Source organism: Siniperca chuatsi, linkage group LG8 (genome assembly GCF_020085105.1).
Source record: "Siniperca chuatsi isolate FFG_IHB_CAS linkage group LG8, ASM2008510v1, whole genome shotgun sequence".
In the NCBI taxonomy this organism is placed as follows: Eukaryota; Metazoa; Chordata; class Actinopteri; order Centrarchiformes; family Sinipercidae; genus Siniperca; species Siniperca chuatsi.
In genome coordinates this window covers 18,899,014-18,911,466 of record NC_058049.1, presented here as the reverse complement: position 1 = coordinate 18,911,466, position 12,453 = coordinate 18,899,014, and the positions used below count along the sequence as shown (strand labels likewise).

At 39.9% G+C, this 12,453-nt stretch overlaps 3 protein-coding genes across 6 annotated transcripts; 1 reads left to right on the top strand and 2 right to left on the bottom strand.

Annotated features, from left to right (window-relative positions):
* The first annotated feature begins 857 nt into the window (after positions 1–857).
* On the top strand, positions 858–3,396 carry cetn2 (centrin, EF-hand protein, 2). Its single transcript, XM_044206231.1, has 5 exons — positions 858–1,153; positions 1,394–1,558; positions 1,646–1,774; positions 2,102–2,239; positions 2,428–3,396. Exons 1-5 carry the CDS (start codon positions 1,151–1,153, stop codon positions 2,515–2,517), a joined length of 525 nt encoding a protein of 174 aa, XP_044062166.1. The 5' UTR covers positions 858–1,150; the 3' UTR covers positions 2,518–3,396.
* Positions 2,627–6,136, bottom strand: LOC122880778 (olfactory receptor 10G4-like). Of its 2 annotated transcripts, none has more exons than XM_044206226.1 (3): positions 5,527–6,136; positions 4,900–5,001; positions 2,627–4,367 (listed from the first exon to the last, which is right to left on the bottom strand). In XM_044206226.1, the coding sequence occupies exons 1-3, from the start codon at positions 5,740–5,742 to the stop codon at positions 3,762–3,764; spliced, it is 924 nt and encodes a 307-aa protein (XP_044062161.1). In that variant the 5' UTR covers positions 5,743–6,136; the 3' UTR covers positions 2,627–3,761. The 2 variants fall into 2 exon arrangements, with proteins under 2 accessions (XP_044062161.1, XP_044062162.1); XM_044206227.1 differs by having other exon boundaries at positions 4,900–4,998.
* A 166-nt stretch (positions 6,137–6,302) lies between these two features.
* On the bottom strand, positions 6,303–10,648 carry gcna (germ cell nuclear acidic peptidase). Of its 3 annotated transcripts, none has more exons than XM_044206213.1 (13): positions 10,495–10,648; positions 10,000–10,102; positions 9,522–9,717; positions 9,355–9,427; positions 9,170–9,219; positions 8,964–9,030; positions 8,778–8,848; positions 8,242–8,658; positions 7,979–8,144; positions 7,690–7,834; positions 7,409–7,544; positions 7,056–7,260; positions 6,303–6,928 (listed from the first exon to the last, which is right to left on the bottom strand). In XM_044206213.1, exons 2-13 carry the CDS (start codon positions 10,087–10,089, stop codon positions 6,697–6,699), a joined length of 1,848 nt encoding a protein of 615 aa, XP_044062148.1. In that variant the 5' UTR covers positions 10,090–10,102; positions 10,495–10,648; the 3' UTR covers positions 6,303–6,696. The 3 variants fall into 3 exon arrangements, with proteins under 3 accessions (XP_044062148.1, XP_044062149.1, XP_044062151.1); XM_044206214.1 differs by having other exon boundaries at positions 10,000–10,097; positions 10,495–10,600; XM_044206216.1 differs by lacking the exon at positions 10,495–10,648 and having other exon boundaries at positions 9,522–9,719; positions 10,001–10,102.
* Positions 10,649–12,453: the final 1,805 nt, after the last annotated feature.

The window sequence follows — 12,453 nt, the reverse complement described above, 5'->3', positions numbered from 1 at the left end:
ATAATTGCAAAAGTTAAAGAAGCAGCTATAGAAAAAAAGAAACAACTAGTATCAAACTAGTGTTGGCGCATATATTTGAGAACATATTAGAGATATGAGTAGCTGTACTTGTGCCACGGAGTATGTCATGCTGTACTGTGAACCCTATAATAATATGCTTTCTTCAGAAGTGACAATTGCCCTCTTGGTCACAGAGGCCATGGATGTTGGCTGCACATAGGCAATATCTGAGGCATACAAGAACTCACTTATATAATTATTATCTTGTCAACTATATAATTTTTTTAGGCTACCTTTAAATATTATTACATATCTCGTCATTCACTGTGGCATTTTATTTATCTTGTTGTGAAGCACTTTGTACTTTGTTTTGATAAGTGCTCTATAAATAAAGTTTTGTTTTTATTGTTATTATTATTATCATTAGCTATTCCCAATTATCTTATTATGGTATTATCTTCTTCTCTTCTGTTAGAAGCTCTGATCTGAGGTCTGCTGACACTAGAGGGTGTATTGAGGCACTTTCACTGAGTAGCACGAGCAAATGCACCATTTATATTACACAGTATGAAATATGATATATTTTGCATATATATATGACACGAAGAGTTCATCATTCTCCATATTCTGTTCCAGTATCTGATATTTCTCTGGGAAACCCAAGGAGGTTTGACTTCAGTCTCTACTGCTCTGAATTTTCTGCTCGAGTCTTGTGCCCCGTGATCCTCAGCAACCAATCATCTTTGTGCCCGACTGGTGCGTTTGATTTTTACTCCCACTTATGCCTGTCTGAATCCTTTAATTCCTCAATAGCCATAAAACACTTGGCTCGTCTGCTGGCACAAAAAGGTGAACAAATCAAACCTCTGGGCTCCATGACAGCAGCTGCTGGTCAGCAAAACCTGTGCATGCTGTTGTTGGCTGTAGAAACGGTCTGTTCCTGCGACATAAATAAGACGGTTTTGAGGAATAAGAGACTATCTTGCATTAAGTGTATTTAAACGATTAATGCGAGCAACTGATGTAAAGTATAAACCGTTTTATCATCTCCTCCTACCTAAATGATAGGGAGGCTTTCTAGCCCAGAGGAAAACATTGATTGCCAATTAGATTTGCAGTTCCTTTTTGTCCATCAAATATACAGCAACTGATGGTGAGTGGAAATGTTTCATAATAACTTAAATCTATGTTAGTGTGTTGCATTTGAGCCACAGGTGATAGATATTTACATGATTCCTTTTTCTACTAAACAGCTATTTGGTTTTTGTAGGTCTGGGGAAATGCTTATTTTCCCCCAGAAACCTCTCTGATTCTGATGTTATCATAGACCTGGTGGCTCTTGTGTCTGCTACCATTAAGATTTCTTTTCCCTCCCCTCCTGTGTCCTCACCAGGCGACCAGTGCCAAGAGACCGTCCCTGCAGGGTCCTGTGCCACCTCCTCGCAAGAAGACAACCCCCAAACCGGAGCTGACCGAGGAGCAGAAGCAGGAGATCAGGGAGGCCTTTGAGCTGTTTGACACAGACGGATCCGGATACATCGATGTCAAGGAGCTCAAGGTAAAAGTGATCTGATCACAATCAACATGGGGGGGTGGGCAGTTTTCTATGTGTGCTTCACTCTCCACCTTTCTCAAACTGTACCAGGTTGCAATGCGAGCTCTGGGGTTCGAACCAAAGAAAGAGGAAATCAAGAAGATGACTGGTGAAGTGGATAAGGATGGCACGGGGAAAATCTCCTTCGCTGACTTCCTCACTGTCATGACACAGAAAATGGTCGAGAAATATATTCTATATATTTATTCCCATTGCTTGCACCTCCAAATCTTTCATTTCTCTTTAGTTTTAAAGTGAGTTACTGGTTTTGTCCTACAGATTTGAACAACAACAGACTTTAGTCCACAACCTTAACTCCACCATATCCCTATTTAGATTTCCTATTGACTTTACTGGTATTGCTTTTCATTGGCACACATGCAAACTCTGGCCACGTTTCTTGGAGTTTATGATGTTGATGTTCTATTGTCTGTTCTTCAACAACTACATGCCTCCTGCAGAATGGCAGTTTGTGGCAAAACTACTCTCTATCTTCTCTGATTTTAGGCCGAGAAGGACTCCAAAGAGGAGATCCTGAAAGCTTTCCGCCTGTTCGATGACGACGAGACGGGCAAGATCTCATTCAAGAATCTGAAGAGAGTAGCCAAAGAGCTGGGAGAGAACCTCACAGACGAAGAGCTGCAGGTACAGCACACAATTGTGTAATAAAGCAATATTCAGTGTACTACTGTAACTTACAGGCCGGTTGCTTTCACAAGCCAAAAGGGCATGACTTGCAACTATCACAACATTTGCTCATGAATGCTATCAAACTAGCTTGATTTGCCTCCTCCATTCTTCTTCTCATTCCCTCTTGTATTGTGTTTCTAAAGGAAATGATAGATGAAGCAGACAGGGATGGAGATGGAGAAGTGAACCAGCAGGAGTTCCTGCGCATTATGAAGAAAACCTGCCTGTACTGAAGGAAGCGCCTGACATCAGGGTCGGTGATGCGTGATGTTGAGGGGACCAGTGATGGTTTTACATGTAATGCTGCTTATATATGAAAATTTCCCTTTCCTTAATATTGTGTTGTGCCATACATTTTCACTTAAAATTAGTCAATCGAAAGGTTTAACGTTTACTTACTACGCTGACAGGAAACTGCTAAAGACTTGAGCACAAAGTCTGGTCAAATGCTAAATGATCCTCCTTCGACTTACATGATAATCTACATTACATTTGCCGACAACAGCAAGAGAGTACTCTATTTCTTGTTTGGAATGCTGCATACTTTTATGAAGACTACGTTGATAATATTTATGATAATATGTAGGTTATTTGTTGTCAAGAAATTCTCAGTGCCTACGTCAATATGGTGACAAACACAGTACATTCCAATGCTTTGATTGATAATACAGTGTGTGCATTAAGTTTCATTCATCTGTAGATTGTTTGGTTTACACTGGTAAATCCAGTGTTTCATGTTTTGGCTCTTGTATGCTGGGGTTTCCAGAGATCAGTGAGCAGTTGGTTAACCGCTGATGTTTGGAGAGTGCTGTCTTACCTCAGTGCTACCTGTGGATTTGTACCTGTGCCTCTTAAAGGGGGGATCATCACAATCAGGGAAGCTGCCCGACCTCTCTGACCTGCACACCTTCCCCACGAGTCCCACTGTCTTTAAAATATGATTGATTGTGTATTTTTCTGGCAGCATTGAGTATTTATTCCTCTGTTGTGCATAACTACTCTATATTCTTGAATGTTTTGTATAATACAAAGTGTCAAAGTACATAGTGACTTTAATGAGTAGATATACAGCATATACGTGTTTATGGTACAAATTAAATATCTTGAAGCAGTTTGTGCTGTCTTTTATTTGTCATTATTATAAGCATCCCTCATCTGTCCAGTAGTTATCAGTGTTTGAACAACTTGACTTGGGGTTTTTTTAAACTCACATCATAAAAGCTTGATTTTATTCTGCTGTTTCTAATAAAACACATATTGTTTGCCTTTGAAATGCAAATGGATTACATTGCTGCTACCTTACCACAGCATATTGACTCAACCATTCAACCTTGCTATTTCAAACAATCAAGTAAATTCAAGCATTATGCAATAAACGTGGAAAACCTGCTGTGCTGAATGGGAAGATGCTGCTCTCCTCATTCAGGCAGCACAGATAAAACGTGTTAAGTTTTATACATAGCAGCTTTATCAGACTTTATGACAAATTTTGGTTGTTGACTTTGTTCCTGTGTGCAGCCTGTCGTATCCTTTGCTGCAGCTCCCGTGAGCGGTAGCCATAGACCAGAGGGACGAGTGACAACCCCAGGTTGTAGATGATGGTGGTTGCTATATCAAGATCATCACTGTGCAGGTAGCCAGGGATCAGGTAGCTGTCCATGACCAGAGGAACAGAAAAGAGAATGGTTTGAGCTGCCTGGAGGGTCAGGGTCACACCAGCTCTCTTGGTGGAGAGCAGTCCTGCACGCATGTCCCAGCAGAGCTGGCAGAAGCATCCCAGGATGGTCAGAGAGCAGAGAGGCACCACCACAGCAGTTACCACGGTGCAAAACAGTACCAGAGCCGATGTCCCTGACAGGCAGGGTGCAAGGATGAGAGGTCGACAGCGGGAAAGGGGAAAATTTACCTGGATGGTGTTGAGGCTGATACACAAAGCCACACTGCTGAGCACAGCTGGTAAGGTCCATATGGCTGCAATAGTCGCTCTCTTCCTTTGACGACACATCAGGAATTGATAGCGCAGGGGCCACTTGACAGCTACAAAGCGGTCCACAGCCAGAGCGGTGCTCAGGAAGAGATCCACCTGTGCAAAAAAATGAAAATTGAAGACATAAAGTAGAGGCAACCCTCAGTTACCTGCCATGTCAAGGTTTTTAGAAGTGCAGTGTTCATAATAGGTGAGTCAGAGCAGACTGTCAGCAGAGTTAGCAGAGATAACTTTTGTAGATACCATTTTATAGATCTAGGTCAGACTGCTGAAGCCTCATATTAGCGTTGGTTTAAGTTTTACACAAAACGAGGATTCTGTGGATTTTGTTTCCCATCACTTACAGTACATTGGAATCACATTAGGAAAGGATCTGTTCTTGGCCAATTTGGACAGGAGGAACAATTACAGTGACCAATAACTCTTTCAGTGTTCTTATGGGTATGTGAGAATTGTTTTCAGACAGACAGACCTATCCTTTAAACCTGAGTAATGCCAATACATTTTCAAAAGAACGGTAAGTTGCCCTTTCGAAGTGCTCTTCAATTAAAATGAGTTGCAACCATTACTGTCACTGACAGTGCAGACTAGTGTATAAATCATATATAATATAATCATTGTTACAAACCATTGAGCAGGCCTGGATGGCAGCACAGAAGATCAGACACTGAGTCACAGGAATACCTTCTCTGGATCTTAAGAGAATTGCTTTGATTGTCCAGAGGAGCTGCTGAAATGGTAACAATAATGATCATTTAGCTCAAAAGTCAAAGGGCATATTATCATCATCTCAGATGTTAAAGGAACAGTTCAATCCCAAAATCAAAAATACATATTTTTCCTCTTACCTGTAGTGCTATTTATCCATCTAGATTGTTTTGGTGTGAGTTGCTGAGTTTTGGAGATATTGGCCGTAGAGATGTCTGCAATTTTTTTAATATAATGGGACTATATGGCACTCGGCTTGTGGTGCTCAAAGTGCCAAAAAAATACATTTGAAAAACTCAACAGCAATGTCTCTTTGCAGAAATCATGACCTGGTTACTCTGGATAAAACACAGACCTTGTTGTGAGCAGTTTCATGTAGGAATTATCGGTAGAAAGAAAATAGTTCCTACATGAAACTGCTGACAGAGGAAATATATGTATTTTTGTTTTTGGGGTGAACTGTCCCTTTAAGAAAAGGTATATTGAAACGGTCTCATAAAAATCTGATTCAAACAGGAGTCCAAAGACAAAAAAAATGCAGACCTACCTGGAGGTTGTCACACAAGAGGAGGTGTGTGAGGAGCAAGAAGCGAGTGTGACTGAGGAGGGATGGGGAGCGTGTGATGGCCAGGAGCAAAGGAACACTGAGTACAGTGTTCAAGGTGCAGCTCACACACATGCTGACCATCTTAACCAGGTGGTAGATGGTGGAGTTGATCTGTGTCTGAGCCTCTACTGTTGTCACATTGCAGTGGATATCCATGACATAAAGCTCAGACCTCAGGGCGACAACCTGATCCCTGTGTTTGTTATCGGGATTACATTTGCTTATTTATACAAGCCAGGGACATTATTAATGCACCTGCACAGAATTGTATTCTACTGGTCAATATTTGCCCGATAGCAGAGGCACTGTAATGGAAAACACGTCGTCATCTTCTCTCACCCACACACATTACCATATTTCTGTAAAATACTCATTTTATTTAAAAGTAATTTATAACCCAAACAAAAAGAGTGTAGCAGAAAATATTAAGACATAATTCTATTTGACTTCAGGCATGTAATTTAAGCAGATTAGTTGACTACTACAAGCAAGTATGAACCCTGTAAAACCACAGACCTAAAACTGTTTTATTAAATTATGTATGTAATTTATGGTTAAAACTAACTTCCAAAACCTACAACTTTTTCCATGGCAATCATAAATATACAATTTAAGTAATTGAATGTTATAAATATGAGGCAAAATTATTCAGGAATTTTTCTTAGCTGTTCACATTCAGATATCCATACGTAAAGATGTCAAGTGTCCATTTAATGTACAATCACTCATTGAAACTTTATTTAGAGCTCATAACAAGAAAATGAAACAGGTCAAATATAAAAAATACATAGATATGGATCTAATTGTACACTTACCTAGGTACTGTAAATGCCAATTCCTTAAGAAACTGATCTCCAGTATATATTAGATAACAGGTGGTATGAATTTCATTGTTTGTTTGACACACACACACCCCCCTCAGTTTTTGGAGTTACAGCAGATCCAGTCTATAACCACATACAGAAATTACATGAGAAATAGATTCAATAATAATAATCGCAGCTGCTCACTGATGTAAGACTAGTTGACTGAGGTATTTCAGAATCTGAACAGTTTTCCAGTGGTTGTGCAGCTCAGTCCATGGCTGTAAGTACAGTGAGTGTCAAGATCTCAGCTTTGACTGAGTTTAGTCTTGGAGGCAAAGTCTGCACTAAGTTTACGCATCACTTCCGCATGGCTTTGCCCTGCTAGCTTCTGTCGTACAGTCCCATAATTCTCTTTGACGAAGTTGGCAAAAGGTGTGGGAGCACGCGGCTTGGAAGGCATCAGTAGGACCAGTTGTCCTGTGCAGAGGGCACACACGAACCTCTGTGTGTCCAGGGACTTGGTATGACGCCCGATCCTGTGAAGTAAAGTGTTGGGAATATTACCCATCGGAAATGAACACACAAGTCAGAAAATGCAAGGCGATTAATAATGAAAGATATGAGGTTAATAGTTTTAATTAATCTGAAATCAGTCAGACGTACGTATTCTGGCAGCGGGTGCACTGGTATTGGAATTTGTACTTGATGTCATAACTGTGGCAGCGAGTGACCATGGGCAGCTCAGGATGCATCAGTGTGGACTTGCGAGCATACAGCTTCCACAAGTTTCCGTGCCCGTCCCTTACACCATTAATCAACCAGGTTGCAGCGTGACACATCTCGTGAATTAGTGTGTCCCTGAGGCGATCTAGGAGGGTGGAACAATGAGAATGTGATGAAGAGATTCAATCACATACAAACCGAGAGTAAACAGGTGACGTTGCATATTTACATTCAGGGACTTTCAAGCAGACGCAGTTTATTACTTTAATCTATCTGGCTTACTAAAGCTTTACCTGCAGAATCACAGACTTTTTCTGACAGTTCAATGCGGGCATAGCGACTCCCTCCCCCTCGCTCCTGCCCCGTGATACAGTAACCAGCTGTTTTCCGCATTTTCTTATTCCAAGTCACTGACATATTGATGGGGAGCTATAAGTCATGTCAGACAAGGAAAAAGAAAACAGACTATATGTTAACGAAGCAATGAAACCATGTAAAATATTTATACATTGAAAATCAGAGGACATTTCTAAAAAATGTCAATGAAACAAGGGCAAAAACTGTTGCACATTACCTTGCTGTCAAACACACTGGTATTGTACAGCTGGTAGAGTCTGCTGGTGAGTTCTTCCTTGTTCTGTTTAAAATTGCGGCCATAGCTGGATCCAGGGTTTGATAAGGACTGCAAGAAGCACCCTGGGGTCTTGCACAATGCTACCCTACAAGGGAAAGAACAGGGTGAACTAAAGACAAATGTCTGTGTATGAAAAACAAACTGACTGAGCGACAAACAAATGCTATAAAATAATAAAATAAATCATTAAAATTTGGAGAAGTGCTTTAAAACTGGTCAACAGATGTACCTGCTGGTGGGGCCGTGTCTGGGCTCTGTCTGACTGACTATGGGCTTCAAGATGGTGGATTTTCCGGGTGTCTTCACACGCAGAGGTGTTTCCCCTAATGATTTAGAGGCTGGTGTTGTGAGTCTCTTTACAGGAGGAACTGACACAGGAGGCTCCTTATTGCATTCTGAAATTTAAGAACAAAACAGATATCAGCCTCACGACTAGAATGAAAACAAAAGGAAGAGACTGTTTGAATGTAACAATCCAAATAAAACAGTTACCGTGGCTGTTCATAGGTGAGAATGAAGTGCTAGTGAACTGGTTTTTCTTTTTCAGTCTCTCCAGTAGGGATGTAAACTCCTCCTCAGAACTGGCTGATTCATCCAGCATAGAAGGTGCTGAAAGAGTGCGTTTGGGAGAAGCCAGTGATGTTGGAGTTTTGTGTGGAGGAAGAGAAAAAGGAGAAGGGATGGGAGGCAAAGGCAGTGATGGCAAACTGTCCTCTTCATCACACAGCAGAGCATTATTCTTGTTAGCCTTTGACGGGGGCTTTGGTTTTGAGTGACGAGTCCTCCAAGTGCTCTTGACCACAATATTATCATCGTCATCACTGTCACTAACAAAGACTGGGGAGTCACACTGAGACAGTGGTTTCCTTGATGGATGCTGGGCTGCTGGGGTATTGCTCTTCTTGGGGACTGCAAAACAGGGGACACAAAACATCACCATTATTCACATATATTTCAAAAAAGAAAAAAGAAAAAGCTACATAGAACTTTAATAGAACGCCAGTACTGATAAGGTAATTCAAATTTACCTTTAAAAGATGATTTTGTTTCAATAAAGTCATCATCTGATGAGTAGTCATCCACTATGAAGTTTTTGTAGCTTTAGAATAAACAAAAGGCAAAACAGATATTTTTCAAAACAACATTTTCCAGACAGTGGCAATGGATTTGTAGGAAAAAATACATACAAAAATAAATTTTAAAAAAACCCTCACCTTTCTTCACTCCCACTCTCTGATATTTTCTTAGGCTTGGCATTAGGGGTTTTCACTCGTTGCAGAACTTCAATGTGCCATATTGAGGATATATGAGAGAAAACCGACAATATAAAATGTTTCCCTCATAATCTAACTGTTAGAATTGTATTTAATGTTAATGGTTACAGACAGACAACTGTGCCCAGCAGAAAAAGGACACTTACATGTCTCAAAACTTCCGTCATCGTCCGAGCTCAGCACAAGAACATTTGAACTAAGAAAAAGAAATAAATGGTTTAGAAGTTAAAACAACCATGACCAAAACTTTAATGAGACAAATTAGAGGTCAAATTGAAACCAGAAAGATGTTTCTTCATGACAACATTTTCAGTGCACTCCATTTTCATACCTGTCTTTCTTTGCAGCACTACATGGTTTCTGTGAGGTAGGTTTAGTTTTCGGTGTAGCCCTTCCCACAAGAACTAAGGAATAAAAAGGTAAAATGAACAAATGTGTGTATTTGCAAGCTGAGTCACACAGTTTAACAATACACTATATTCATACAATTTAACTCACATTGGTCAAAGTCATCATCATCACTGGACTCGATTAAAGACTTGTTTCTGTAATTGTTGTCCTTGGAGTACTGGTTCTCCTTCTCTGGATCATCTTCACAGTCAGAGAGGGCAAGCTGGACAGGTGAGGCTGATCGATTCACAGATCGATGACCACTTGTGGCAGCATGACGAGTCTTGCCAATTGTGCTCATCAGCTAGGAACAATGAAGACAGACAATTAATCATTCTGTCAATTAAATATCAGAAGATAATTGTTTACAGTTTACTATATATACACACACACTCTTCAACTAATCAATTAATTTTTGAAACTCTACATTTAAATATATGCTTGTGAACTGATCTTTCTCCCAGTACCCAGAGACTCATATCGTAATTGTTAACATTAATTTACAAGTTATTAAAATAGAAGAAAAACATATTGTCTATGGTGGTAACGTGGTACTGTTTGCAGGTCAATGAAGTGTACAACAAACCTTTTTTTCTGCTGTATGCAGTCCTCCCTTGTCAGCCCACCCCATCTTTTGAGCAACTCTTTCAAATAATTTGCAGGTATCATCACTCATTGTTTCCTCTGCTCTGTTAAAACGGTACACAAGCCAGCATGACAGTCATTTAACATTTAAAGTCCAGCGCTAACGTCAAACCTATGATTTACAAGATAATGAACTGCCAATAAAACCACAAAGTAAGGCTAGCTGATGGTTAAAATAAATCATTTTCATTTAACCATTTTTTTTTCGGTTAATGCAAAAACTATCAACAAGATGTTCTAAAGCCACACAAGCCACATAGCTTACTGTAGCTAGAAACGTTAGAATTACCGTTAGCAACTTGCTAGCTAACAGTATGTTTGGACTCAAGCTAACTTTTTGAAAGTGGTTCAGTGTTTTCAGTTAGTATGCATTACATGAACCTCCCATATAATATGATTCTATCGCTTAAATGTGATTTCTCTTGAAATATATTACCAAACGCGCTTCTGATGCTGTAAATAAAAGAGACAAAGGTGGCAGACGGAGCTATGCCTAGGTAAATTCAAATCTTGTGCTCCATTACGCCGGAAGTTGTCACGAATACATTCGACCAATCGGAGCGGGCTTGAAATGACACGGTGACGTTCTGTCTACGCCCACCAGAACACACGTGATCTAATAGTAGTTAATTAGAATATTGTCCATTTACTCTATAAAATAGGTATTGTCCCGTTCAATTTTGAGGTACTCACACTTAACCTGAGTATTTCCATTCAATGCTACGCTATACGTTTACTTTTATATAGAAAACATATGAACAATTTATAAAATATGATATATTGTTGATGAAATTGCCCAACAGTACATTAGCTCAAGAAGCAGCTGAAAAACAAAATATATGGGTATTTAGTAGTGCTGTTGATGGATTCAGGTCTAAATCTTGACACTTTGGTGCAAAGTATTTGAATTCTACATATTGTGTTATTGCATAGCGACTGCCCTCTACTGGATGAAACCCGGCTATTGCAATTGAATTTTGATCAGGTGCATAGACTGTATAATATAGTAATTTTATCGGCAAGGAAGCGAAAGAACGAGCATGACCCGTTGCTTTATACATCCATGTACGAAACACAGAGGCATCGTAGCTTCAGCGGCTCTGGGCAGCTTGTGGAGAGAGAAGGTCATGACGCCACTTGTAGTCTTTCTAATTACGTATTTTCACAGTATTATACTTCAACAGTTTGACGACAAACTGCGACTTTCTTGACATGCAAAATTATCTTTGTTGACTTCTATTTATGTGAATTGCTCGGTTGGTTATAATGCTGTTTGACTAATAGGATTATATCCATTTTAATATTGAATTACACAGTCCATCTACATCAACAGTTAGTGCAATAAATATTACATTACAAAGCTGCAGTTACCCTTCAGATACTACTCAAGTATAATATGATTGAATACAATCTTACAGTGCCCTTTTTCCCAACCAGCCTCTGGTTGGTGACCAGGCAAGACAGTGGCTCAAGCCAAGTAAGTACAGAAGTACACTAACCAATGCATAATAATGGTGTTCAGTCGTATGTCCATTCTTTTCGCCTAGGGTTAGAAATATCCTTGTATGCAGCCACACAGACATACTCAGACGTGTTCTGAGATTACTGACTTTGATAAGACAAGTCTCTCTTGGTGGTTTATCTGCGATCATGTTTACAATAATTTATTGTCCCCAAATTGGGTTAATTATATTCCAATACTCCTGTGTGTAGGTACAGCAGCATGTGAAAAATTGACAGCAATTCAGCTGTCTCCCAGACTGATCAAAGACATGGAGAAGTCCACAACACCGCACTTCAGGGATTTAATCTTTTCACAGTCTCATCCTGAAGTTTGCCCCCAAAAATGTGATGTTCTCCTTCCTGGGAATGTTGTGCAAGTATGCAGCAAAGACTACAATTTCTAACTTCTAACATTCACATTTTCCTATTGTTCTTTGTTAGTAAGAGCTTATTAAGTGTTTGCTGACCATGTCAATGTTATGTGTTTCTTAATAGACTCCAGCTGACGGTGATGCACCACAATGAGAATGCACACTGACTTTATGCATCCACCGCAGCTGGAGAACTCAGATACTCCATTGTTTACCCAAAATATAAGCATGGGGACTTCACTGTGCGACCACTGAAGAGTCATCCTACTTCAGGTAAGTTGTATTAAGACATAAGAGCAGCATCATTCATTTCGGGAAAATTGTGTTATATATCTGTATATCTGTACACTGAAGGCTACATTAACACATTGATGCAGCTGCTTTTCCACCATATCAGGAGTTTCTGGACACAGCCCAGTTCACCAGACCTGACAAGAAGGAGGCAGTACTGAACACTAAACATCATTTTAACACGGGGAACAGTGACCCACCATCTACATTAAAGAATAAAGATTCCTGGC

What these genes read in the sequence shown, in the direction of transcription:
- LOC122880778 (XM_044206226.1), bottom strand. Translation starts at nt 5,742, where the DNA reads ATGGATATCCACTGCAATGTGACAACAGTAGAGGCTCAGACACAGATC. An exon ending in TCTTGTGTGACAACCTCCAG is followed by an intron (nt 5,002 to 5,526) that starts GTAGGTCTGCAT and finishes TTACCATTTCAG; the next exon opens with CAGCTCCTCTGGACAATCAA. An exon ending in CCATCCAGGCCTGCTCAATG is followed by an intron (nt 4,368 to 4,899) that starts GTTTGTAACAAT and finishes TTTTTTGCACAG; the next exon opens with GTGGATCTCTTCCTGAGCAC.
- gcna (XM_044206213.1), bottom strand. Translation starts at nt 10,089, where the DNA reads ATGAGTGATGATACCTGCAAATTATTTGAAAGAGTTGCTCAAAAGATG. An exon ending in CCAGTGTGTTTGACAGCAAG is followed by an intron (nt 7,545 to 7,689) that starts GTAATGTGCAAC and finishes CATGACTTATAG; the next exon opens with CTCCCCATCAATATGTCAGT. An exon ending in AAAAGTCTGTGATTCTGCAG is followed by an intron (nt 7,261 to 7,408) that starts GTAAAGCTTTAG and finishes CCACCCTCCTAG; the next exon opens with ATCGCCTCAGGGACACACTA.
- cetn2 (XM_044206231.1), top strand. An exon ending in TCGATGTCAAGGAGCTCAAG is followed by an intron (nt 1,559 to 1,645) that starts GTAAAAGTGATC and finishes AAACTGTACCAG; the next exon opens with GTTGCAATGCGAGCTCTGGG. An exon ending in CTGTCATGACACAGAAAATG is followed by an intron (nt 1,775 to 2,101) that starts GTCGAGAAATAT and finishes CTCTGATTTTAG; the next exon opens with GCCGAGAAGGACTCCAAAGA.